The sequence below is a fragment of the Garra rufa genome, chromosome 18 (genome assembly GCF_049309525.1).
Source record: "Garra rufa chromosome 18, GarRuf1.0, whole genome shotgun sequence".
NCBI classification, from domain to species: Eukaryota; Metazoa; Chordata; class Actinopteri; order Cypriniformes; family Cyprinidae; genus Garra; species Garra rufa.
The window spans coordinates 16,231,769-16,258,913 of NC_133378.1; the positions used below are offsets into that span (position 1 = coordinate 16,231,769).

The window sequence follows — 27,145 nt, forward strand, 5'->3', positions numbered from 1 at the left end:
CACATGGGTTGATCATTCACCCGGGCCTTCAGCCAAAGCAGCTGCGTAGCAAGACGTTTCTGAGACGCGGAGAAAATGATGCACTTTTACACTTTTCCAGCAAAACTTCATCAAAGTTATATTTAAACCCCGACTCCAAACAGACAGGTAAGTTGTTTTTCACAACCATTTCGTTTTTGACAACTTATTTCAAATGCATGCTGTGTTTGCATCTGTTATGACATTGTGTTTACACTCAACACTGCAAGAAAATGCTTTTCTTACTTAGATTTTTTTTGTCTTGTTTTCAGCCAAAATATCTAAAAATTCTTAAAACAAGAAGGATTTTGTCTTGTTATCAGAAAAAGACAAGTCACTTAACTTTTAATGTTTTTCTGAAAACAAGAAAATAATGTGTACTTGTCTAGAAAATTCTTCTTGATTTAAAATTGTTTAGATGTTTTGGATGGAAACAAGACAAAGTAAGAAAAGCATTTTTTGCAGTGTATGTAGTGCAACTATAGAATGCAAACTGCTTGGCAGTGTACACATGTATCTACTTCTAACAAAATTATTCATATATAAGCTATTATATGTTTGTATTCATGTATGTATGTAACCCACATGGAAAGAACCTATATGAGGATATATGCACATATATGATAATATATATGCGTATATATGCCACATATAGGCAAAATTGAGGTGCATATATGTGCATATACAGGCCATATAGGTCTCCTGTATTGCTTCTTTATATCCACATATAAGCCCTATATGTACATACAAGCCCACATGGAAAGAACCTATATGAGGATATATGTGCATATATGTACATATAGGAAAACGGCCAATTTTATATATGTCACATATATTAAAAACCTATATCAAAACCTATATTAAAACATATGTTTATATAGGTTCTTTCCGTGTGGGAAGGGTCATAATTAACTCATCCAGTGTTGAATAAGATGGATAAATACATGAAAAACCCAATGATTATCACAGAGTTTGATCTTCACTGCAAAAATGCTTTTGTACTTAGATTTTTTGTCTTGTTTCCAGCCAAAATATCTAAAAATTCTAAGTATTTTCTTACCCCATTGGAAGATTATTTTGCTTGTTTCAAGCAAAAATGCACTTAATTTTGACCGTTTTTTTTTTTGTGAAAACAACACAATAATTTTTTACTCGTCTAGAAAATCCTTCTTGAAAAAAAAAAATCTGATAAAAGCATTTTTTGCAGTGTTTTAGTTTTCCTCCACTGTGTCTATCAAACAAACAACACTCTACACTGCAAAAAAATACTTTATGTAGATTTTTTGTCTTGTTTCCAGCCAAAATATCTAAAAAAATTTACATCAAGAAGGAAAAATTATTGTCTTGTTTTCAGAAAAATAAGTAAATATCAAGTGAGTTTTTGCTTGAAACAAGAAAAATAATCTGCCAATGAGGTAAGCAAAAATGTTTTGTTTCAAACAGAAAACAAGATTATTTTTCTTACCCTATTGGCACACTGAAAAAAGTTTTCACCAGTTTCAACTTAACTTAAGTTTAGCAGCTGCCTTAAAATGTTAAGTTAAAGGGATAATTCACCCAAAAATGATAATTTGATGTTTATTTGCTTACCCCCAGGGCATCCAAGATGTAGGTGACATTCTTCAGCAGAACACAAACCAAGATTTTTAACAAAAACCGGTGCAGTCTGTCAGTCAAATAATGGCAGTCAATGGTTACCAAATCTTTAGAGGAAAGAAAAACATGCACAGACCAATCCAAATTACACCCTGCGGCTTGTGACGATACACTGATGTCCTAAGACACGAAACGATCGGTTTTTGTGAGAAACTAAACAGTATTTATATAATTTTTTAACTTTGATACACAGCCACGTCCATCTGTCCTGAGCACGAGTTTAGCATCCGGCTCGTGACATGTGTAGTGCTCTGGTGTAGAATACGCAAACGCCGGAAGCGATCTGTTGCATGTATACAACACTCATTGTTTACACAGAGCACAGAGATTGTGGGTATAGCGGCTATTCAAAATGGTAATTACTTGTGCTTATCCTGATTGTTCAAACCGATTCAAAGCTAAAAGATTGCATTTGCTTGCGCAAACTCATCCGGGACTTTTAACCGATTTCCCCTTACAGCCTTTGTGTATTCTACGCCAGAGCGCGTTCACATGTCACGATCCGGATGATGAGCTTGTGCTCAGGACAGATGGACGTGGCTGTCTATCAAAGGTAAAAAATAATATAAATACTGTTTAGTTTCTCACAAAAACCGATTGTTTCGTGTCTTAGGACATCAATGTATCATCACGAGTCGCAGGATGTAATTTGGATTTGTCTGTGCATGTTTTTGTTTACTTTTAAAAGTCTGGTGCCCATCCACGTCCATGATTTGGCTGGCAGACTGCACCGGTTTTCGTTAAAAATCTTTGTTTGTGTTCTGCTGAGGAAACAAAGTCAACTACATCTTGGATGCCCTGGGGGTAAACAGATAAACATCAAATTTTCATTTTTGGGTGAACTATCCCTTTAAATCAACTTAAGTCATTGAAACTCACAAGTTAAATCAACTAATTTTGATTGTAATAAGTTAAAATGACTTTTTTTAAGTTTAAGTTAAGTTTTAAGCTGATTTAACTTAAAAACTTAAGGCAGCTGCTGAACTTAGGTTTTTAAGTTGAAACTGTTGAAAACTTTTAAGTGCAGATTATGTAGCTTGTTGCACCTAATTTTTACTTGTTTTTTCTGAAAACAAGAAAATATTTTTTACGTGTCTAGAAAAAGAATTTTTAGATATTGTAGCTGGAAACTAGCCAAAAAAAAAATCTAAGTAAGAAAAGTATTTTTGCAGTGTAGTCAATCCTGAACTTAATAGTACAGATAACCTTTATGAGCATAATTTGTTAAAGCTGTATTTACCGTGTAAACTTGTTCATGCTGAGTTACCAAACGTCCTTCATGGGTCTGCTGTGTCACAAAAACCAGAAGATCCAGTTTGTGGGTTGCACATCTACAGTCAGACCAGCATAAGAGCTCAGTGCTGGCGGACACTTCAGATCTTCACATCTGACTTACATTCAGGACACGAACTGCAATACTCAATGGCTCATTTTAATCCTGTAAGAACTTTAATTCTTCTTTGTTTCATCTTGAGGTTCTGGATTAGCCAGGTTTGTTTGGATTTATGTTTAATATGTTTCACTGTCTTCTTCAGTCTTTATCGTCTCCATCAGACGAGGTCAATCTGGGTGTGTCTGTCAATCCTCAGTAAGATCACGCTTTTCTTAGCCCTTTGTCAAATCTTGTAAACCTTTCATGTGTGCAAATAACCACCAGATTTATGATAGATATACACAAGAAGTGATTGTGCTGCAGTGGTTATCATACATATATTTTGTGCTAGACTTTTCTTGTTTTGTGTGTTTCAGTGCCAAACCCACTGACTTTGACTTTCTGGCTGTGATCGGTAAAGGAACCTTTGGGAAGGTGAGACGCGTCTGATGCCACTATCTGATTAACTGTGTGCCTTATGACTTCACAAATCATTAACGCTACAGAAGGAAGTCTGCTAAGGTTACCTTCATGAAAGAAATGCTTGTTTTTTTTCCTTGGGGATTGTTTTGAAGGCATAAGTCACCTACATGAAAAACTCTGATTATGACAGAGTTTGATCTTCACTGTAAAAAAAAAAGCTTTTCTTACTCTGACTTATTGTGTTGTTTCCAGCCAAAATAACCAAAACATTCTTAAATCAACAAGTATTTTCTAGACAAGTAAAAATTATTGTCTTATTTACAGAAAAACAAGTCAAAGTTAAATGGGCTTTTGCTTAAAACAAGCAAAATAATAATAAATGGGGTAAGCATTTTTTTTTTAAAATTTCAAACAAAAAACAAGATATTTTTTTTTACCCCATTGGCAGATTATTTTGCTTGTTTCCAGCACAAATGCACCTAATTTTGAAAAAAATCCTTCTTGATTTAAGAATTTTTAGATATTTTGGCTGGAAACAAGACAAAAAATCTAAGAAAAGCATTTACACTACAAAAAATACAAGATTTATTGTCTTGTTTCCAGCCAAAATATCAAAAAAATTTAAATCAAGAAGGATTTTCTAGACAAGTAAAAAAAAATATTGTCTTGTTTTCAGAAAAAACAAGTCAAAATCAAGCAGGTTTTGCTTGAAACAAGCAAAATAATCTGCCAATGGGGTAAGAAAAAAAAATCTTATTTCAAACAGAAAACGAGATTATTTTTCTTACCCCATTGGAAGATTAGTTTGCTTGTTTCAAGCAAAAATGCACTTAATTTTGACTGGTTTTTTTTCTGAAAACAAGACAATAATTTATACAGAAAAAAATGCGGAAATGCTGTTTTATCCCAAACAATATCATGTCGATTGCAGGTGCTTTTAGCCAAACTGAAAGCAGACGGAAAATTCTATGCAGTGAAAGTTTTGCAAAAGAAGGTTATATTGAAGAAAAAAGAGGTTAGTGGTTTTTTTTAATATGCAACCAGTTTGTTTTTTCATGCAACCAGCTCTTGAGAGACTATAGTGTTACATTTGACAGATCAAAACACCTCTAAGCTCTGATAATGATGGAATCTAATCTAATCTGACTTTCACTCTGTCCTTTGTACCATGGCAATCTGTTTCACTGCTTGCTGGCCAAAAGACAAGCTTTTGATTTACTACAGTAACTAATATTAACCGCTTGTTTTGATGTTGGAATATAATCATGCACACAAGCCTTGTGCAGAAGTTGCTTGCAGAATTGCATTGTATTATCGCTGAAAAGCTCCTCTTGAAACTGTAGCATTGTCATTTGTCTTATGCCCTGTCCTGGATGGTGTCAGCTCATATCTGTATTCTCTTGTTCACCTCCGTCAATGCTGCGTTTGTGTGGGACAGCAAAAGAATATAATGGCAGAGAGGAACGTGCTCCTCAAGAGTCTGAAACACCCCTTTCTGGTCGGCTTGCACTACTCCTTTCAGACCTCTGAGAAGCTGTATTTTGTCCTGGATTACGTCAACGGTGGAGAGGTATGGGAATACTACAGGCATTTTCATAAACTTTCTGAACTGACAATTTGAGTTGCATACAAATGTTATCAGATTATCAGGAAAAAAAATGCAGAATGGAGACTTGGTTTTGTCTGTCAGCTGTTGAGTGGATGTTGAGATGTGGGCATGACAAATCAAAATGCAGGCAGATGAGTGTAAGCTTGTTGGAATGGGTTTAAACTAAATGATTAGAGAAACCGGAAGTCACACTAAGATTTAATGTTTTAATGTTGACTTAAAAAAATTTCTTATGATAAAAATTAAAAAAATACTCACTTGGAGGTGACAGATGTTCTTATTTTTTAAATACTTCTGTTCAGCAAAAATGCATTATACAGTTGGAGTCAAAAGTTTACATCCCCCTTTCAGAATCTGCAAAAATTTAATTATTTTAGCAAAATAAGAGGGATCATACAAAAAATAAATGCATGCTATTGTTTATTTAGTACTGGAATGAATAAGATATTTCACATAAAAGATGTTTACATATAGTCCACAAGAGAAAATGGATCCTATGTTGGTCCTGAACAGTTAAACTGTCTGCTGTTCTTCAGGAAAATCCTTTAGGTTCCCCCAAATTCTTTGGTTTTTCAGCATTTTTGTGTATTTGAACTCTTTCCAACAATGACTGTATGATTTTAAGATCCACCTTTTCACACTGAGGACAACTGAGGGACTCATATGCAACTATTACAGAAATTTCAAATAATTTTCTTCAAAGAGAAAATGCATTAAGAGCCGGAGGTGAAAACTTTTGAACCAAATAGAGATGTGTAACATGTGTACACTTTTTTTGCCTAAATATCATGTTTTCATTTAGTACTTCTATTCAGAGGCTACAGAAGATAGTTACATGTTTCCTAGAAGACAAAATAAGTCAAATTTACTCTGATCTTCAAATTCAAAAGTTTTCACCCCCGGGTCTTAATGCATGGTTTTTCCTTCTGGAGCATCGGTGAGTGTTTGAACCTTCTGTAATAGTTGCATGTGAGTCCCTCAGTTGTCCTCAGTGTGAAAGGGTCCATATACAGAAAAACGCTGAAAAAATAAATGAATTTGTGGGAACTGAAGGTTTTTCCTAAAGAACAGCAGGCAGTTTAACTGTTCAGGACAAACAAGGGACTCATGAACAACTGTCACTAAACAAAAACATAGTTGGATCATTCAGGTAACAACACAGTATTAAGAATCAAGCGTATGTAAACTTTCGAATGGTTATTTTTTATAAATTTAACTATTATTTTCTCTTGTGGACTGTATGTAAACATCTTTTATGTGAAATGTCATATTCAGGTCAGTACTGAATAAACAATAACATGCATTTTGTATGATTGCTGTTATTTGGGTACAATAATTAACATTTTGTAGATTCTGAAAGGAGGATGTAAACTTTTGACCTCAACTGCATTGATGAAAAGTTACAGTAAATACATTTGTAGTGTTATCAGATTTTGTATTTTAAATGAATGCTTTCCTTTTGCCATTCAATGTATTAAAGAATCCAAATAAATAAGTGATTTCAACATTAAAAATAAGGAGAAATGCTTATTGAGCAGCAAATCAGCATATTAGAATGATTTCTAAAGGGTCATGTGACACTGAAGACTGGAGTGATGATGCTGTAAATTTAGCTTTGATCACAGAAATAAATTACATTTTTAAAATAAAAAATACAATTATTTTAAATCATTTTTAACAAAATTACTGTTTTACTGTATTTTTGATCAAATAAATGAAGCCTTGTTAAGCAGATAAGACTTTTTTAAAAACATTGAAAAATCTTTTAAACCATTGTATGTTTGTCAAGTATACATCCTTATGTTTACAGACAAAAACTTTAAGAAAAGTTTAGGTACTGTATCAGCTCACACAAGTTAAACCATAGCTTTAAACAGACTTCTTCCATTTTACCTGCTGGAACAAGCAGCACAATCCACTGAGTCTGTTAAAACAGCTCAAAGTGTTTTTTTCTCCCCCCTCCAGTTATTTTATCACCTGCAGAGAGAGCGGTGTTTCTCAGAGGCACGAGCTCGCTTCTACACGGCTGAGGTGGCCAGTGCCATCGGCTACCTTCACTCTCTCAATATAGTTTACAGGTCAGTAACTGCACTGCTTTCTAGAGGTCGACCGATATATATATCGGCTTTGCCAATTAATCGGCACCGATAGTTGATTGGCGAAACTATCGGTTATTGGCAAAAATCCAAGTTGCGTTCTTTGCTGGAACGATTCACGCTGTGCTGTCAACGGATGAACCATCCGTTCGAACGAATCAAATGAATGATATGATTCAGTAATTAAATCAGTGTCTTACCACCACCTGCTGGCAGATCGTTTCAGTTTTTTAAATCATTTAATATTTCTGTGTTCAAAATTGTATATTTTTGTATACGATATAAGTGCAAGAGAAAAGCATGGAAATATATATTTTCCTCCCATCTCATATTTATTTGTCTTGCAAACATTTACTGTGTCTGGTATGATACGAATGGGGCCTGGTGGAAAGCGATCACTGATGCAGTTGCAATGTATATTGCAAAATATATGGTGCCCATATTGTGGAAAAGCTGGGGTTTCTTTACATGCTGAAAGAAGTAGGGGGAAAAAATACATTTAAATCGTAAATCGGATTTTTTGTGAAAAAATCAGGGATTTTATTTTTAGGCCATATCGCCCAGCCCTAATTTCATCATATCAGTCCCAAATCATTGGTTATTGTTCATAAAGACTTAACCCTGGGCTGGAAGATTGTGTATTGTGCATTTTAAGTGAAACATTTGTATTTCTGTAGTTCTAATAAAGTCTGCATGCTTCATATAGAGCTATAAGATCAATATATAATTAATATTATTTTTTTATTCATTTACAAAGTATGGTTTAGTACTTTTTTAAATAGTAAAGCACTATTTTAGTTTCCGTTCAGTATCCATTTTCAAAAACTATCGGTTGATTAATCGGTATCGGCTAGTAGGGTTGTGCCGATAGACGATAGTATCGTGTATCGACGATAGTCAGAGATATCGCCTGTTGCTGATGCCTTTGACGATGGTAAGACGATTATTATTATCCGTCAAAAAGGCGCCTAACTTTAGCGATGCATCGCGGAGAGTCGGTTCTAGGATGCTTCAGAAACTTGCCGCGGCGTAAACACAAGCGTAGAGTAGATAGCGCCGCAGATGTGTGCAGTGAAAATGGGTAAGAGATTTATTCATCATACAGTGTACATAGATTAAGTGTAGATGGTCATTAGGATAACAGAGGTAGTAAAATGTGGTTTAGGCTGAATTAAATACGATATATGAGAATCCGCCTGTATGTAGTAAACATAAACATTCACCTCAGTAACATCTGTATGCGTTAACTAGAATTACGATGCAATAAAATGGCGCTAAACATATGCACGTGAATTACACGCACATCGCTTCTCCACATTCTATATGAACTGAACTACAACATGAACAGGTGACAAAGATCAGACATATAGCGGTAACATTATCGCAATATGACGGGTATAGAAAGATACATTCATTTGCATTCATGCTCGCACATTTACCGCTCCCTGAAGACAGCAGAGAATGAAACCGAAAGTAAACTTGAACGTCTCCAACAGAACTACAGTCAGCACTCTGTACACGCACAACTGTGTCACATGCACTACCCTTACAAAACTAATAAGGAATTTATTACATATTGACACTTTTACATATTATTAAATAAATTAGCACGATAGTATCGTGTATCGGCGATCTCACAGGCTGACGATAGGACGATATGAAAATTGTGCATATCGCCCAACACTATCGGCTAGTGTGGTCCAACCTAGCTATCGGTATGTCGGTCAACCTCAACCGCTTTCCTGTCATATCACAGCTGGCCTGATCTCACTTCTGTATCTTCATGTTCCCATCTAGAGATCTCAAGCCAGAAAACATCCTATTAGACTACCAGGTAAAACAGCTATTGAGGACGCATATAGTGCATGCAATAACAAATGCATTTTGATGGTGTATATAATTTTGTTTCTGACCTCCTTCAGGGGCATGTGGTGTTAACAGATTTTGGCTTGTGTAAGGAAGGCATAGAACCAGAAGGAACCACCACAACTTTCTGCGGCACTCCAGAGGTACGGATCTTGATTTGACCTGTTCATTATAAGTCAGGTTATTCATGCTTTTTACATTACACACTGTGTCAAAGCAGCTTTACAGGAAATCATGATGTTACTCTCGTTTCTCTTTTAGTTGCATGTAGCTGTTAAGAGCTGGGCAATAATATAGTTTACATTTTGCTACAATACAAGAACATTAAAAACATTAACACACTCTTTGATCCAAAATGACTTACAGTGCATTCAAGGTACACATTTTATCAGTTTTTGCTTTCTCTGAGAATTGAACACATGATCTTGCCATCTACACAGCAAAAAATGCTTTTCTTACTTAGATTTTTTGTCTTGCTTCCAGCTAAAATATCTAACAATTCTAAAAACAAAAAGGATTTTCTAGACAAGTAAAACTTTTTGTCTTGTTTTCAGAAATAATAAGTCAAAATTAAGTGAGTTTTTGCTTGAAACAAGCTAAATAATCTGCCGATGGGGTAAGAAAAATAATCTAGTTGTCTGCTTGAAATAAGATTATTTTTCTTACCCCATTGGCAGATTATTTAGCTTGTTTCAAGCAAAAACACACTTAATTTTGACTTGTTTTTCTGTAAACAAGAAAATAATTTTAACTCCTCTAGAAAATCCTTCTTGATTTAACAATTTTCAGATATTTTGGATGGAAACAACAAAAAATCCAAGAAAAATATTTTTTTGCAGTGAATCAGCCAGCACTAAACGTAAACAATGCCACTAAACTGAACGAAACTCGCATATTTTGCTGATTTTTGCTGCTGAAAATGATCAAATATTGTCATATGTTTGGCTATATTAATCAGTTGGACCAGGGAAAACATTTGGAGTATTATAGACTGCCAAACTTTATAACAAATCAAGGAGAAGAGTGCAAAAACCTGTCTGATTAACAATGGGCACTGCAAAAAATGCTTTTCTTACTTAGAATTTTTGTCTTGTTTCCAGCCAAAATATCTTAAAAACATTCTTAAATCAAGAAGGATTTTCAGTGCAGTGTGTTCGCTTCCTGCTATATTTAGCTGTACCAAACAGCTCATTTTGCTACTTGATACTGCAAACTGGTGTCTTAACATATTATTTGTAATGTGTTATCTTAATCATTAACACACTGGTGTGTAGAGCAAACAGTTTTACTGTTTACTGCACTTTGTTATTCTTTTCATTATTTCCCTACAACCGGAAGTCCTACAATCTTGCACATTCACAGAAAATGGCTTACTTCCACATTGAAAAATAAGGAGGATAGCATTGCTGTTGAAGAGGGATTGGATTTGCTTCTTGTAGAGTTTACTAAAGTTATCATGTGCTTCTTAATGTTTGAAGCAGATGTCATAACAAATGTCAGAAAACAAGCGGGTCATTCATAAAATCTTAAGATATTACGTTCATGCTGTGAAAATGCAGTCCAGAAGGCAGAACACAATGAGTGCAGTGCTGAAAAGGGGCTTTTTTCTGCAATTAAGCACACTTATTTTGGGAGTTATTCCATAACATTTAGTTTTCATGTGTATACAACTGTTCTTTGTTGTTGTTCACAACTGAAACGGAAGTGCCATCTTTGTTTTTTGGAGTGTTTTCCCATTAAATGTTCACTACTAAAACAGTCATGACCAAAACATGTCATCATTGTTTCAGTAGTGACAAAAGGGAACATATAATCTTTCATTTGGGGGAAATAAACTAAATTTTGCAATGCGATGTGGTCACGACCAAAGCATAACCGTCACTACCGAAAATGTGCAGTCACAACCAAAACATTGGATGTTTTGTCAAAAATAAAGTATATTGAATTATCAACTAAGATGTTATGATAGTATTTGGTTTAATACATATTCAAACTTATGAATCTTTACCTTTGTAATCAGTATGATCAACTGTTTGCCTTTAACAAAGAAAAATTGGATTCAAAATACAACAACTCTCATAAATCACACTTGAAATATTGTTAAAATTGTACTTGTTTTGGATTTACTTTTCAAAACTTTTTAATAAAATAGCAAAAAATATATTTACTAGGAAGATTTAAGCAAAAAAATAGGTCAATGTAATACATTAATGTGTTTCAGTAGTGACAAATTTGGAGAAAGGACAAATATTCTAAATCGCTCTGAAAATACAATATGAGAATTAACTGCACAATTACTAGAAACGTGTATCTTGGATATTATACAGTTTGCATATATACAGATTTGTGGAAAAAGACTTTTATTTCAAGATGTTTTCAACTCAAGTCTGTAAAACGGCCCATATATTGCTTTACATGAGTACGCAGGTGAAGTAGGATATACTGTTAATATATTACTGAGAGATAATATATCTTACATTTTCCAATGATAAAAGAGATTACAGCGCTTGAGATTTGCAATATAGTACATGTTGCTTAACCTGAGTGTATTGTATGTATCCAGCTTGATAAAGTCATGCAATTCTCTCTCACTCAGTATCTGGCGCCTGAGATCCTACGAAAGGAGCCGTATGACCGCACTGTGGACTGGTGGTGTCTTGGAGCCGTGATCTATGAGATGCTTTACAGCTTAGTAAGTTCACCATTCGCTCTCTGTAGTTAAAGGGGTCATATTATGCTTTTTTACAAAGTCTTTATTTTGTTTTGGGGGTGCACTAGACACACTAAACACATCGGAGGCTTTTACTGACCCCTCCGGAGCCATGTGAGGAACTTTTTTATTATAGTTCGACTTGTTTTGGACTGATGGAGAGAAACACTTGTCTATGCCATTGTAAAGATTGGGAGTGCCAGGATTATTGTTAAAGGGGTCCTATTATGCTCTTTTACAAAGTCTTTATTTTGTTTTGGGGGTGCACTAGAACATGCTCTTATGCTTGGTGGTTCGAAAAACGCATTATTGTTCATATAATTGACATTATTACAATGGCTTTCTCCCGAGGCTGAGACAAATGTCTCGATTAGTTCCGGGTTTGATGAAGGTCCGCCTTCCAAAAAAACCAAATGTGTTGTGATTGGTTAGCAGTCCAACTGCGTTGCAATTGGTGAACAGCTTAGACAGCGTTCAGTCCTGCCACGCCCCTTCACAAAGCAGCAAGCTAGATTAAAGTGATTCTTACGTTTTAAATATGGATATTTTTCTTACAAAAACATATCGGATTGCTAAGGGAGGCTTTTACTGACCCTCCGGAGCCATGCAAGACACTTTTTATGATGAATCGACTTGTTTTGGACTGTAGAGAAATACCAGTCTATGCCGTTCTAAAGCTTGGGAGTGCCAGAATTATTTTTAATATAACTTTGATTGCATTCGTCTGAAAGAAGGAAGACATATACACCTAGGATGCATGGAGGACGAGTAAATACATGATATTATCATTATTGTGCTAATTTATTTAATTGTTTACATGCTGAAACCAGCTCCAGCATAAGGCTAGTGAAGCTATCTACACTGTATGATGAATAAATCTCTTACTACACACTGCACACGTCTACGGCCCGGCTAGGAAGCATCCACGGATGATCATCACTATTATGCTTTTTCACATTTTAGCCAGTGTGTGGTGTGTATGTTTGGGCTAAAATAGGCATCTACAAATCAAAGTTACAAATCTCAAAGTCCACTCCAAAGGGAGAAATTTAGTTTTAAAAAAAATCTCTTTTCAAGAACTACAACGAGCGGCTCCTTTGGACTACAGCCTTTGTTTTCCAGATGCTATGATTGTCACAACGTCGTCCATTAGAATATCATTCAGATAAATCCCACCATGGAAACTCCAATCGTTGGCAGGTAGGGAGGGACGAGGTGGGGGTTGGCTGCTTCTGGGATGTTTCAGCGAGTCGCAGGGCGGCTGTTATAAATGCAAACATTGACTAAAGTGTCCGCGAACTGCTCCGTTAGCCGTGCGTGAGCTGTGTCATTGACGTGTGCGGTATAGAGGGTCGAAACACATGCAGAGCCGCAGCTGCTGTAAACACAAGCACTGACTAGAGTGATGATCATTGCGCCATAGACGTGTGCAGTGTGTGGTAAGAGATTTATTCATCATACAGTAAAGTTGCACAATTAATCGTTAAAAGATCGCGATCTCGATTCGACCCCCCTCACAATCTTAATCCAGCATTTATATGATTCAGCCAATTATATTTTATTTATATTTTACAAAACTTTTGCTAGCCTAATTACTGCACAGACTGCTGTGAGCTGATGCAGTGACAGGTTAGCTGTTCTCTCCAACATTACATAACCATTTAAACTTCATCTTCTGCGCACATTCTGTCAGATGCAATTCATGGCGCCTCTGTCTCAATGTACTGTACAATTCACATAAAATGATAACTCAGCGGCAGAGTTCCTCTCACGCAGCGGCGTAATGTCCACTGGGGACACGCTTTTCAAAATCCCGTTGGTGTCTACCCACTTTCAAATGGTTTTGTTTAAGTAATTTCTTGTATTGTAGAATGCACGCTCAGCGCTGCCGAGAGTTTTGCGGGATTGTTAAAACGAAAGTAAAACCCGGACGCGCTTTCAGAAGCAATTTTAATACCGCGCGTTTAAAGAGCGACTCCCCAATGCGCTCAAATTAAGCTACATAAAATATCTAGGCTGTTATAAGTATGTGGGCTATAAGTTGTGTAGTTGTGTAGATAGCTCTGTATCATGCTTGGAAAATTTGGTCTCTATTAGCACTTTGAATATTGAAAGAGTAGTAGGCTACTTTGATCATGCCAGATTTATGGACCAGCAGAGCAATGGAACCATATATGAGCATGACGATCCTTTAACCCCTTAACTGTTACTCCCATTTTTGAACAGATGTTTAATTTTTTTTGTTTACATTATTACATTATTTTTCATTACATTTCTTTAAATTTAAAGCAAAGTTTATTTTGTCTTATTTCACTGCTATTTTACTGTTGTTTGATAACCTAATGTTTAGGGGTAAATCTTTAAAATAAAAAAGTTTTCCAGAATCGTGAGAGAATCGTGATCTTTTTCTGAGCAAAAAAATTGTGATTCTCATTTTATTCAGAATCGTGCAGCTCTATCATACAGTGTAGATAGCTTCACTAGCCTTATGCTGGAGCTGGTTTCAGGCATGTAAACAATTAAATAAATTAGCACAGTAATGATAATATCAATGTATATATCAGTATATGTCGCAGGCTGATAGGACCAACATCACTGTAGTGTATTATTTACTCACCCTCCATGCATCCTAGATGTATATGACTTCCTTCTTTCAGACCAATGCAATCAGAGTTATATTAAAAATAATCCTGGCACTCCCAAGCTTGGCATAGACTGAACGGCATAGACTGGTTTAGAGCTGCTCGATTTTGGCAAAAATCATAATCACGATTATATTGGTCAATATTGAATTCACGATTATTTAAATGGATAGTTCACCCAAAAATGAAAATTTGATGTTTATCTGCTTACCCCCAATGCATCCAAGATGTAGGTGACTTTGTTTCGTCAGAAAAACACAAACGAAGATTTTTAATGAAAACCGGTGCAGTCTGTCATCCTTATCATGTACGTGGATGGGCACCAAACCTTTAAAATTAAACAAAAACATGCACAGACAAATCTAAATTACACCCTGCGGCTCGTGATGATACATTGATGTCTCAAGACATGAAACGATCGGTTTTTGCGAGAAACTGAACAGTATTTATATCATTTTTTACCTTTGATACACAGCCACGTCCATCTGTCATGAGCACGAGTTTGGCATCAGTCACGTCACATGTGCACGCGCTTCTGGCGTAGAATACGCAAACGCCGTAAGGGGAAATCAGTGAAAAGTCCCGGATGAGTTTGCGCAAGCAAACGTAATCTTTTAGCTTTAAATCGGTTTAAACAATCAGGATACGCGCAAGTAATTACCATTTTGAATAGCCGTTATACCCACAATCTCTGTGCACTGTGTAAACAATGAGTGTCGTATTCATGCGACAGATCGCTTCCGGCGTTTGCATATTCAACGCCAGAAGCGCGTGCACATGTGACGTGACTGATGCCAAACTCGTGCTCATGACAGATGGACGTGGCTGTGTATCAAAGGTAAAAAATGATATAAATACTGTTCAGTTTCTCGCAAAAAACGATCGTTTCGTGTCTTAAGACATCAATGTATCATCACGAGCCGCAGGGTGTAATTTTGATTTGTCTGTGCATGTTTTTGTTTACTTTTAAAGGTTTGGTGCCCATCCACGTACATGATAAGGCTGGCAGACTGCACCGGTTTTCATTAAAAATCTTCGTTTGTGTTTTTCTGAGGAAACAAAGTCACCTACATCTTGGATGCATTGGGGGTAAGCAGATAAACATCAAATTTTCATTTTTGGGTGAACTATCCCTTTAACACGATTATGACTGGGTCCAAAACTTTATGGTACGTTCACATCGGACGCGAATGAAGCGGCAAGCGCGAGTGATTTACATGTTAAGTCAATGCAAAGACGCGAATAGTCATCCTGCGGCGCGAAACGCACAAATGAAGTGGCACTCATAGAGCGTTTCACGCGCGAAACGTGCAAGTTGAAAAATCTGAACTTCTAACCAATCGCTCTAGCAGTGACGTGATCAGTGAGCGGAGGCTGAATTTTTTAACAAAGATGGAGGAGAAAATTATCGTTGCTGTGTGCGGACACCCAGAGTTGTACGATACATCAGGAATAAAAAGGATCTTGCTTGGAAGAAAGTGAGTGAGGAGGTCAGACAATCTGGTAAATTGTAAAAAAACAATCTTTACTCAATTTGAGCTACATATATATACATATTGAGACTACAGTCGTGGCCAAAAATTTTGAGAATTACATAAATATTGGAAATTGGAAAAGTTGCTGCTTAAGTTTTTATAATAGCAATTTGCATATACTCCAGAATGTTATGAAGAGTGATCAGATGAATTGCATAGTCCTAGCCTGGCAAGCCAGACCCACATAAATGTAGGGTCTGGGCACTCTCCATAGACAGGGCTCAACCGGAGGGGTGGGATAAACCGTTGTCTTTCAAACTCCTCGCCACGCAATAGGATAGCGCTACAACCAATCAGAGACGTAGTCGGTCAGGTGACGTAGTCAGAGCGACGAAGATTTTTAACAAAAATCAGTGCACTGTGCAGTCTGTCAGCTAAATAATAGACATAGATGGGCACTAAACCTTTAAAAGTAAACAAAAACATGCACAGACAAATCCAAATTACACCCTGCGGCTCGTGACGATACATTGATGTCCTAAGACATGAAACGATCGGTTTTTGCAAGAAAATGAACAGTATTTATATAATTTTCTTTTTAACTTTGATACACACCCACGTCCATCTGTCATGAGCACGAGTTTAGCATATCTATGATTCGACTCGTCACATGTGAACGCGCTTTGATGTAGTATACGCAAACACCGAAAGGGGAAATATGTAAAAAAAAAAAAAAAAAGTCCAGGATGAGTTTGCGCAAGCAAACGTAATCTTTTTCAGCTTTAAATGGGTTTGAACAACCAGGACAAGCGCAAGTAATTACCATTTTGAATAGCAGCTATATCCACAATCTCTTGTGCTGTGTAAACAATGAGTGTCGTATACACGCCACAGATCGCTTCCGGTGTTTGCGTATTCTACACCACAGCGCGTTCAGATGTAACGAGCTCCTGCTCAGGACACATGGACGTGGCTGTGTATCAAAAGTAAAAAAATATATAAATACTGTTCAGTTTTCCACGCTTAATTCACGGAACCAGGAATTCATGTCTGACTGAACTATGGTCGCAGGTCAGACGTCATCATGTTAAGCCCGCCCACCGACTCGTGATTGGCCCGGTACATCTTGGATTTTTCGGAAATTTAAGTGAATTGAGAGTAACTAGACTGACCTTAGAAGCAAATGTAATTTGCTGCCGCTAGGGGCGCGTCTAGATTCTAGGCTAGCATAGTCCTTCTTTGCCATGAAAATTAACTTAATCCCGAAAAAACCTTTCCACTGCTTGTCATTAAAGGACCTGCTGAGATCATGTCAGTAATCGTCTTGTTAACTCAGGTGAGAATGTTGACAAGCACAAGGCTGGAGATCATTATGCCAGGCTGATTGGGTTAGAATGGCAGATCTGACATGTTAAAAGGAGGGTCATGCTTGAAATCATTGTTCTTCCATTGTTAACCATGGTGACCTGCAAAGAAACGCATGCAGCCATCATTGCGTTGCATAAAAATGGCTTCACAGGCAAGGATATTGTGGCTACTAAGATTGCACCTAAATCACCAATTTATAGGATCATCAAGAACTTCAAGGAAAGAGGTTAAATTCTTGTTAAGAAGGCTTCAGGACAAGCGCCAGGATCGTCTCCTAAAGAGGATTCAGCTGCGGGATCGGAGTGCCACCAGTGCAGAGCTTGCTCAGGAATGGCAGCAGGCAGGTGTGAGCGCATCTGAACGCACAGTGAGGCCAAGACTTTTGGAAGATGGCCTGGTGTCAAGAAGGGCAGCAAAGAAGCCACTTCTCTCCAAAAAAAAACCATCAGGGACAGATTGATCTTCTGCAAAAAGTATGGCGAATGGACTGCTGAGGACTGGGGCAAAGTCATATTCTCCGATGAAGCCTCTTTCCGATTGTTTGGGGCATCTGGAAAAAGGCTTGTCCGGAGGAGAAAAGGTGAGCGCTACCATCAGTCCTGTGCCATGCCAACAGTAAAGCATCCTGAGACCATTCATGTGTGGGGTTGCTTCTCATCCAAGGGAGTGGGCTCACTCACAATTTTGCCCAAAAACACAGCCATTAGTAAAGAATGGTACCAAAACACCCTCCAACAGCAACTTCTTCCAACAATCCAACAACAGTTTGGTGAAGAACAATGCATTTTCCAGCATGATGGAGCACCGTGCCATAAGGCAAAAGTGATAACTAAGTGTCCCGGGGACCAAAACGTTGCTATTTTGGGTCCATGGCCTGAAAACTCCCCAGATCTTAATCCCATTGAGAACATGTGGTCAATCCTCAAGAGGCGGGTGGACAAACAAAAACCCACTAATTCTGACAAACTCCAAGAAGTCATTATGAAAGAATGGGTTGCTATCAGTCAGGATTTGGCCCAGAAGTTGATTGAGAGCATGCCCAGTCGAATTGCAGAGGTCCTGAAAAAGAAGGGCCAACACTGCAAATTCTGACTCTTTGCATAAATGTCATGTAATTGTCGATAAAAGCCTTTGAAACGTATGAAGTGCTTGTAATTATATTTCAGTACATCACAGAAACAACTGAAACAAAGATCTAAAAGCAGTTTAGCAGCAAACTTTGTGAAAACTAATATTTGTGTCATTCTCAAAACTTTTGGCCACGACTGTACAAGCAAGCTAAAGCTGGCAAATTGAGCCTATTTATAACCACTTTCCCACTGACGAGTTTCAGAAGCCCCTCCCATGACACAAATTCGCGTCTGTTGTGAAGTGATTTGCACGCGCAAATGAGGCGAATTTTACCGCGCGAATGGCGCGAGTAAACTCAAATGTTCAAGTGTTCAACTACGCGCGAACAGCGCGTTTTATTCGCGCAAGTCGCGTCCGGTGTGAACGCACCTTTATATTAGTGATTTATTTAAAGATAGCAATACAACAGAAAAAAAACGATACAAATGAAAAAAAAACTGTGCTTTAAAAAAAAAATAAAAATACTGAATACTTTTATGCAAGCCTAAAGTATTCTAACAATACTACAGAAATTGAATGTAATTATTTGAATGTAAAATAAATCAACGTCTTCACTTTAATAGTTAAACATGCTTTGTTCTTATTAAAACTACAAAAGTCCTTCATTCAAGAGCAGTGAGTGAGTTTTCTCTTTGTATTTTTACGTTTTATTAATATTAAGCACAGAGACGGCAGAAGGAATATTATTTGTTGCCACTTTAACAGCCACACGGATCCAGTATACTGTTACACAATATTTTCAATAATCACTAAACGGCACATTTTTAAATATTTTTGCATGTATTTGACCGCTTAGGCGCACCTTGAGCTAAAAGATAACTTTACATGTCCGTGTTCTGCTCCGTCTCTGAGCGCATACACAGAACAGCGCACGTTTTCTTACACGCTATTAAAAACACAACATCAAAGAAACATTAATAAATCAAGGACGTCCCGTTTTAAGAAAGTCACGTTACATGATTTTGCTGATTTGCATGTGAAATTAGGCTTTTATGGAGGAACGAAAGCGCACCACTGGAAAGGGGGCGGAATAAGGGTGCAATAATTGTTTCATCTTGATTACTGCATTTTCATGATGATTTGAAGCAGAAATATATGTGTGAATAATAAGATGTATAAATGTGCATTCAAATAGTTTATTAACACTTTCTACATGATCTCCTGAACCATGTACAACTACTAAGCGGTTTGTAAATACTGTAATGCGTGATTTAGACATGATTAACTGATCCTTAATAAAGTTTGAAAATACAATTATTAAGCATATTATACAGATGCTTATAAAACAAAAATAAAGCATTTATAGTTGTATTTATAAACTGCTTACAAATGTCTATTAATGTAGGAATAATGCTTTATAAATGATTAATTAACTATTTACCAATGCTTAACTAATCACTCATAGTGTGTAGTTATTATAAAGTGTTACCGAATGATATTCTAATGGACAGGACCGCATTGTGACAATCATAGCATCCAGAAAACAAACGCTGTAGTCCAAAAGCCGTTCGTTGTAGTTCTTGAAAAGGGATTTTTTAAAATACTAAATATCTCCCTTTGGAGTGGACTTTGAGATTTGTAACTTTGTAGATGTTTTTTATGCCCAAACATACACACCACACACTGGCTAAAATTCAAAAAGTGGAAAAGCATAATAGGACCCCTTTAACTTAGCCCAAACTTAAAGCAACATAATCAGATTTCATGTTTTGTTTACAGCCTCCGTTCTACAGCCGGGACGTGTCTGAGATGTACGACGCCATCTTGAATAAACCGCTGCAGCTGCCGCCTGGAAAGTCTGAGGCCTCATGTCACCTTCTCTACGGCCTCTTGCAGAAAGACCAGCATCGCCGGATAGGAGCCATTGCTGATTTCGTGAGTATCCTCTGGATGTCTTTGTGGTTGTGAAAGCCTTTACCAGGCCAAGCGTCATGTTAATGTGTCAACTCTTGTCATTCTGCAGTTGGAGATTAAAAACCATTTGTTCTTTGCCCCTATAAACTGGGACGACCTCTACCACAAGAGAATCACTCCTCCGTACAACCCTAATGTGGTAGGCTCTTACAGTTATTACTTTGGCTTGAGAATCCTTACTCACTGAAATCTATTTAAACTAACAGTTATTATTGTTCTTCTGAGACTAAGATATCTGACTGCTGCTCCTCCTCGAGCTTTAACTCTACAAACTCAGGCCAGATCTTCAGACTGATCTGACTTCTGTTGCTGTATCTTTTCTGACTGATCGGACTTACGGTTTTCCTAAAAATGACGATCAAAACTGGGAAAAATCCCATAGACTTACATTGACTAATGTTCAAATGATCAACACTATTCAAACTCCAACTGACAAAACTCCCACAATCCCTTGAGACTCAAACAAACTGACCTTCTATCAACTAGATTTAGAATACAATTAAACTCATTTAAACTCATCTAATATTTCCTATCTATCTATCTATCTATCTATCTATCTATCTATCTATCTATCTATCTATCATCTATCTATCTATCTATCTATCTATCTATCTATCTATCTATCTATCTATCTATCTATCATCTATCTGTCTGTCTGTCTGTCTGTCTGTCTGTCTGTCTATCTATCTATCTATCTATCTATCTATCTATCTATCTATCTATCTATCTATCTATCTATCTATCTATCCATCCATCCATCCATCCATCCATCCATCTATCCATCTATCCAAGCCTAGCAACTAGAATCATATTAGTGACATGCTAATCATGCTAACAACAGGCTACTAATGCTAACACCATGCTAGTGACATGCTAGTAACAGGCTAAATGTGTTAGAAACAGGCTAGAAACATGATAACAACATGCTAATCATGCTAGTAACATGCTAATAACTCACTAATCATGCTAAAACATGTTACTAATGCTAATATCATTCTGGCAACATGCTAGTAACAGGCTAAATGTGTTAGAAACAGGCTAGAAACATGATAACAACATGCTAATCATGCTAGTAACATGCTAATAACTCACTAATCATGCTAAAACATGCTACTAATGCTAATTTCATTCTAGCAACATGCTAGTAACAGGCTAATTGTGTTAGAAACAGGCTAGAAACATGATAACAACATGCTAATCATGCTAGTAACATGCTAATAACTCACTAATCATGCTAAAAACATGCTACTAATGTTAATTTCATTCTAGCAACATGCTAGTAACAGGCTAATTGTGTTAGAAACAGGCTAGAAACATGATAACAACATGCTAATCATGCTAGTAACATGCTAATAACTCACTAATCATGCTAAAACATGCTACTAATGCTAATTTCATTCTAGCAACATGCTAGTAACAGGCTAATTGTGTTAGAAACAGGCTAGAAACATGATAACAACATGCTAATCATGCTAGTAACATGCTAATAACTCACTAATCATGCTAAAAACATGCTACTAATGCTAATATCATTCTAGCAACATGCTAGTAACAGGCTAAATGTGTTAGAAACAGGCTAGAAACAAGTAAACAAAATGTTAATCATGCTAGTAACATGCTAATAACTCACCAATCATGCTAAAACATGCTACTAATGCTAATATCATTCTAGCAACATGCTAGTAACAGGTTAAATGTGTTAGAAACAGGCTAGAAACATGATAACAACATGCTAATCATGTTAGTAACATGCTAATAACTCACTAATCATGCTAAAACATGCTACTAATGCTAATTTCATTCTAGCAACATGCTAGTAACAGGCTAATTGTGTTAGAAACAGGCTAGAAACATGATAACAACATGTTAATCATGCTAGTAACATGCTAATAACTCACTAATCATGCTAAAACATGCTACTAATGCTAATGTCATTCTAGCAACATGCTAGTAACAGGCTAATTGTGTTAGAAACAGGCTAGAAACATGATAACACCATGTTAATCATGCTAGTAACATGCTAATAACTCACTAATCATGCTAAAACATGCTACTAATGCTAATTTCATTCTAGCAACATGCTAGTAACAGGCTAATTGTGTTAGAAACATAATAACAACATGCTAATCATGCTAGTAACATGCTAATAACTCACTAATCATGCTAAAACATGCTACTAATGCTAATGTCATTCTAGCAACATGCTAGTAACAGGCTAATTGTGTTAGAAACAGGCTAGAAACATGATAACAACATGCTAATCATGCTAGTAACATGCTAATAACTCACTAATCATGCTAAAAACATGCTACTAATGCTAATATCATTCTAGCAACATGCTAGTAACAGGCTAAATGTGTTAGAAACAGGCTAGAAACAAGTAAACAAAATGTTAATCATGCTAGTAACATGCTAATAACTCACCAATCATGCTAAAACATGCTACTAATGCTAATATCATTCTAGCAACATGCTAGTAACAGGTTAAATGTGTTAGAAACAGGCTAGAAACATGATAACAACCTGCTAATCATGTTAGTAACATGCTAATAACTCACTAATCATGCTAAAACATGCTACTAATGCTAATTTCATTCTAGCAACATGCTAGTAACAGGCTAATTGTGTTAGAAACAGGCTAGAAACATGATAACAACATGTTAATCATGCTAGTAAAATGCTAATAACTCACTAATCATGCTAAAACATGCTACTAATGCTAATATCATTCTAGCAACATGCTAGTAACAGGCTAAATGTGTTAGAAACAGGCTAGAAACATGATAACAACATGTTAATCATGCTAGTAACATGCTAATAACTCACTAATCATGCTAAAACATGCTACTAATGCTAATGTCATTCTAGCAACATGCTAGTAACAGGCTAATTGTGTTAGAAACAGGCTAGAAACGTGATAACAACATGCTAATCATGCTAGTAACATGCTAATAACTCACTAATCATGCTAAAAACATGCTACTAATGCTAATATCATTCAAGCAACCTGCTAGTAACAGGCTAAATGTGTTAGAAACAGGCTAGAAACATGATAACAACATGTTAATCATGCTAGTAACATGCTAATAACTCAATAATCATGCTAAAACATGCTACTAATGCTAATTTCATTCTAGCAACATGCTAGTAACAGGTTAAATGTGTTAGAAACAGGCTAGAAACATGATAACAACATGTTAATCATGCTAGTAACATGCTAATAACTCACTAATAATGCTAAAACATGCTACTAATGCTAATGTCATTCTAGCAACATGCTAGTAACATGCACTAATCATGTTAGAAACAGGCTAGAAACATAACATGCTAATCTTGTTATTAACATGCTAATAACTCACTAATCATGCTAAAACATGCTACTAATGCTAACACCACGCTAGTGACATGCTAGTAACATGCACTAATCATGTTAGAAACATGTTAACAACATGCTAATCATGTTAGAAATATGTTAGTGCCTTGTTAATCATGCTAGACATATGCTAGAAACTTGCTAATGATGCTAACAACATGTTAGCAACAGGCTAATCATGTTAGAAACAGGTTAGAAACATGTTAACGACATGCTAATCATGCTAATAACTTGCTAATCATGCTAGAAACATGTTAACAACACACTAATCATGCTAGAAACATGTTAACAACATGTTAATTAGGTTAGAAACATGTTAACACGCTAACAACATGTTAATCATGCTAGAAACATGCTAACAAGCTAATCAGGCTAGAAACATGTAACAACATGTTAATCATGCTAGTAATGCTAACATCATGCTAACGACATTCTAATCATGCTAGCTACACGCTAGTAACATGCTAATCATGTTAGAAACAGAAAATGTTCTATGTTAATGATGCTAACAAAATGCTAGCAAGCGTGTTGACATGTTCATCATGTTACAAACATGCTAGAAACATGTTAAAGGTCCACTGAAGTGCCTTGAAACACGCAGCGTTATTCTATGTGGTGACGTACTTTTAACTGAAACAAAAACATATCGCCCAGCCCTGCCCACTTATTTTGAATAGCCAATAGCATTCCACTAATATCTGCTCGGGCCAGAGCCGTTGAGCTCGGTAAAGCCGCATTTGTGAGTTTATGACAGCCACAGACTAATAAATGACCCCACAGATTCAATATGAAACTCTTGCTAAAACAAAATAGTGATCATAATCATGCTGAGGCTGTGTAGTTTAATACATGCCGATCGCACATATGAGCGCATATGATCTGCTCCGTGTATTGAGTCTCTGTGTAGGGGGCAGGACAATACGGACTCTAGAGAGCATTTGATTGGACAGAACGTTTGATGAGAAACTGAAGTGCACGGTGATATCATCAAAATCGTTGATTCATATTGGCGGAAGTGTTTTGAATGTCCATATCTTGTGAACGCGAATTTTGTCGTTTTAAAGCACAGTAGTTTATAGATAATCTTAAGGGTAATATATTCATACTAAAAGCCAAAAAACTTTAATTTTGATTTCAGGGGGACTTTAACAACATGCTAATCATGCTAGAAACATGCTAGCAACATGCTAAAACATGCTATCTATCCATTTATCCATCCATCATCTGACAGACTGTATTGTCTTCAAAACATTCAAGCTTTAAGCTTTAAAACTACTTTAAACTGACCAATCCTTTTCTGACTGAAAACCATAAAATGTCTAAATCTCTTTAAACTTTTCAACTCTTTTTTTAAACTTTCATACTTTCTGATCAGGCCTTTTCAAGTCAACTTAAACTTTTTTATCTAGTTATTTGTTTTATTTAATGTTCACCTTCGTTTGTGGTCCGTCTGTCGGTGTCAGACTGAGTTTGTGTAATCAGACCTCTGGCATGTTTCTCCAGAGAGGCCCTTCAGACCTCCAGCACATTGACCCAGAGTTCACCAGAGAGATGGTGCCCAACTCAGTGGGCCGCACTCCAGATCTCACCCCCAGCCTCGCCACCAGCAGCTCCAACGCCTTCAACGGCTTCTCCTACATCTCTGGAGAAGATGGTTTCCTCTGAGACCTGCTGACCAACCAAGGCTTCTCTCACCTTCAGGTCACTGAGCGCAGGCCGCTGGAAAAACACTGGACTGTAATGAAGCTAAAAGCTGTGAAACCGGAAACGCAATTGTCAGATGACGAGTTTTAAGCTGTTGTGCTTGTTTTGCATTGGTGAAAGCGTAGGATATTTCATCAGCATGCACATATGTTCGTTGTGTAAGACTAAAGGACATCGCTGGAGACAGATTTGTCGATTGCACCACTGGAAAAGCAGCTATAGTTGCAAAATCTGTAAAAGTCTAGATTTCTGATCTTGCTGGTCTCTTGGGGATCTGCGTGCCTTACTCTTGGCAACATCCTCATCTAATGTTCTGTATCTGATTGCTGAAAAGCATGAACAATGACACCTTTGCTTTCTAACATTTTGTAACTTTCTTAATGCAATGCTTTTCTGTTATTAAAAAAATGTCACAATCAAATCTATATTATGTATGATCCATAAATGTGAAGATCATTTGACTGTGCTTTATGAAATCATGTATTAATGTTAAAAAAGTCTTCAGAAATGTCTAATACCACTGAGATATATATATAGAGTATATGTTTTTTCTTCTCATTGTGGCTATACAGATATACTGCTCATAATAATGTTACATGCTTTTGTTTAAGGTGTAGTAAAATCTTTGCTAAAGTTTCCCTTGATCTGTGTGGTATGTGAAGAATTCACTGTGAAAAGATGCGCTGAGAGATTTTACTTCATTTTCCTCTGATGTGGCATTTTTTTGTTTCCATTTGACAAAGCAGCTATGAATTCACCCTTACGAAAAAGAAGTTTATTCAAGTGTGCTGTTAGTATACTTCTTTTAAACTAAAAAATAGTATACTTTTCAGTCTACTTTGTATGTACTTTTTAAAATGAAATTTAAGTATACTTGAATTATACTTAGAAAAAGTCTAAATATATTTGAGCTCTACTTGTGCTCTAAGAATCCGTGTTTTCATTGTTATACTCTAGGGGCGCTATTACACATCTTCAGTACAGAATTTCCAAAACACAAGTGAAGAAGAAACCGAAACAACAGACACTTCCACATGTAATCTAACACAACCATCAGACATAAAACAGCATCAAAACCATAGATATGGACAACTGTGTAACGTTATGGAATAAAGAGAGGTAATAATGACTGTCAAGCTTTGGGGTGTTCATCAACTCCATCTACATTTTGATTATCATCAATAGTCTATTTTTTTTAGCTTTTTGTTCAAAATGTTGTTTATTTTTTATTCATGAAACTAACCCACATTCAAGTGTTTATAAAAGAATGCATGAAGCTAGACAAAAATGTATTATTTTTAGAAAAAAGATATTAATATAACAAAATGAATATTTAATAATAATTAATAGGGACATAGTAGTATACTTATAGTATGGTGTAAAGTGCACTTAAAGAAAACTTACGAGTATATTTGCATTATAAACCTACTAAACTAGTAGTTTACTGAGACTATACTTCAAAGTGTACTAAAAATCCATAAAAAGTATTTAATTAGTAAAATATCAGTACCTATAAGTTCACTTTTAGTATACTTGCAGTACAAACTGAAAACAGATGTAAACTAGTTGTGTACTCAAAGTTTACTACTGTTATACTTAAAGTATATACTAGAAAGTGGGCCAATTTAGTCCCAAGGAGTATTGAAATAGTACACTTAAAAGTATACTACTCGTACACTGATATTTGTATACTTACTACATAAAGTATACTTAAAAATATACTTGAACTTTACTTAAGTATACCAAATAAAATAAAGGGCATGCATTACATTCATACACTGTTCATTC

At 36.2% G+C, this 27,145-nt stretch overlaps 1 protein-coding gene across 3 annotated transcripts; it reads left to right on the forward strand.

The window, feature by feature from the left end:
• sgk2a (serum/glucocorticoid regulated kinase 2a) lies at nucleotides 1–25,995 on the forward strand. 3 transcript variants are annotated; one of them, XM_073823411.1, is made up of 13 exons: nucleotides 1–147; nucleotides 2,981–3,114; nucleotides 3,210–3,262; nucleotides 3,424–3,481; nucleotides 4,401–4,484; nucleotides 4,908–5,039; nucleotides 7,044–7,156; nucleotides 8,972–9,008; nucleotides 9,097–9,183; nucleotides 11,637–11,732; nucleotides 20,086–20,241; nucleotides 20,330–20,419; nucleotides 25,157–25,995. In XM_073823411.1, the coding sequence occupies exons 2-13, from the start codon at nucleotides 3,097–3,099 to the stop codon at nucleotides 25,316–25,318; spliced, it is 1,086 nt and encodes a 361-aa protein (XP_073679512.1). In that variant the 5' UTR covers nucleotides 1–147; nucleotides 2,981–3,096; the 3' UTR covers nucleotides 25,319–25,995. The 3 variants fall into 3 exon arrangements, with proteins under 3 accessions (XP_073679512.1, XP_073679513.1, XP_073679511.1); XM_073823412.1 differs by having other exon boundaries at nucleotides 9–147; nucleotides 2,984–3,114; XM_073823410.1 differs by lacking the exons at nucleotides 1–147; nucleotides 2,981–3,114 and having other exon boundaries at nucleotides 3,189–3,262.
• The last annotated feature ends 1,150 nt before the right edge of the window (nucleotides 25,996–27,145 follow it).

What these genes read in the sequence shown, in the direction of transcription:
- sgk2a (XM_073823410.1), top strand. Translation starts at nt 3,189, where the DNA reads ATGTTTCACTGTCTTCTTCAGTCTTTATCGTCTCCATCAGACGAGGTC. An exon ending in GGTGTGTCTGTCAATCCTCA is followed by an intron (nt 3,263 to 3,423) that starts GTAAGATCACGC and finishes TGTGTGTTTCAG; the next exon opens with TGCCAAACCCACTGACTTTG. An exon ending in CTTTCTGCGGCACTCCAGAG is followed by an intron (nt 9,184 to 11,636) that starts GTACGGATCTTG and finishes TCTCTCACTCAG; the next exon opens with TATCTGGCGCCTGAGATCCT.